The 1077-nt window shown below is 70.4% G+C and overlaps 1 protein-coding gene across 1 annotated transcript in view; it reads right to left on the bottom strand.

The window, feature by feature from the left end:
* Positions 1-1077, bottom strand: part of CHRD (chordin) — an 8773-nt gene extending 7696 nt beyond the window's left edge. Inside the window, 3 exon segments of the mRNA XM_021714857.1 lie at positions 7-322; positions 451-580; positions 1020-1077. Coding sequence (XP_021570532.1) covers positions 7-322; positions 451-580; positions 1020-1049 — 476 coding nt within the window. The 5' untranslated portion in view covers positions 1050-1077.

The raw sequence follows: 1077 nt of genomic DNA, 5'->3' as shown, positions 1-1077 counted from the left end.
CCTCACCGCCTGTAGGAGATGGAGAAGCGCAGGCTCGAACGCAGCAGCGAGACTCTGGCCCGCGCCACCGACTGCGACCTCGGCCCTGTCAGCAGCGCCACGAAGTCTGCGAGGGAGGACGATGGCCTGAGCGCTGTCAAACGCCGCTGGTGGCCGGGCCTCGACCGCGAACCCACCCCCGCCACCGCCCTACCCGTGTGGCCGTCACCACGCGCCCGCTCCTCGGCGCCCGGCTCCCCGCGGTCGCTGTAGCTGCGGTGCTCTGGGTCCCGCGGATACTCGAAGGACAGGCCGCTCGGCGGCCGCTCCAGACTGCTGCGCTCTGCGCGGGAGGCAGAGACACGGGCTTCAGCCGGCCGCGGGGAGGGCCCGCTGGCCACCCCATTCGAGCGGCTCAGGCCCTAGGATCGCAGCCCCGCCGCCGTCCCCTCCGCCCGGAGCCGGCCTCACCCTGGGGGCAGGTCTGGCAGCAGTGTCCGGGCAGTTGGCGTGGCTGCCCGCAGGCCAAGGTTGGGCACTCGGGTTTGATGTTCTTGCAGCTGACCCTGCCAGGGCCCCTCGGGCGGCGACCCCACTGAGGCTGCTCTCGGAGAGGGCGGGAAAACCAAATGAGTGCGAGGCGCCAACCGGTGAGAACCCAGGCAGGAGGAAGAGTCCAGGGACCAGGGCAAGGTGGTCCCGTAGCCAGGCAGCTCTGCCCTGACAAGCTGCGTGACCCTAGACGCGTTACTTAACTTCTCTGGGCCTTCAGCTCCATGTCTGGAAAAGGGGGACACTAACCGCATCTCTCTAGCAGGGCCGCGATGGGAGCTAAGCGAGAGAGGGATGAAACGGAGCCGCCGCGGAGCCTCACGCACAGTGGGCGATCCGTACTAGCCAGCACCGAAGACTCCGCGCCCGCCACTTTCTCCACCAGAACGGTGTCCGAAGGGCTACGGACCGGCCGCTCCTCCCTGGCAGCTCCGCGCCCACCCGACGTCCCGCGCGAGGGCCGGGCCGCGGCCGCGGGGTGCACTCACCGCCTCGCAGGCGCACAGCACGCAGCGCATCACCCCGAAGGGCTCCCCCAGGTCCGGG

The sequence above is a fragment of the Carlito syrichta genome, unplaced genomic scaffold (assembly GCF_000164805.1).
Source record: "Carlito syrichta isolate Samal-C Ts95f unplaced genomic scaffold, Tarsius_syrichta-2.0.1 Scaffold305827, whole genome shotgun sequence".
NCBI lineage: Eukaryota > Metazoa > Chordata > Mammalia > Primates > Tarsiidae > Carlito > Carlito syrichta.
Note: the sequence above shows the minus strand (reverse complement) of the source record. Positions and strands in the feature narration are given on the sequence as shown.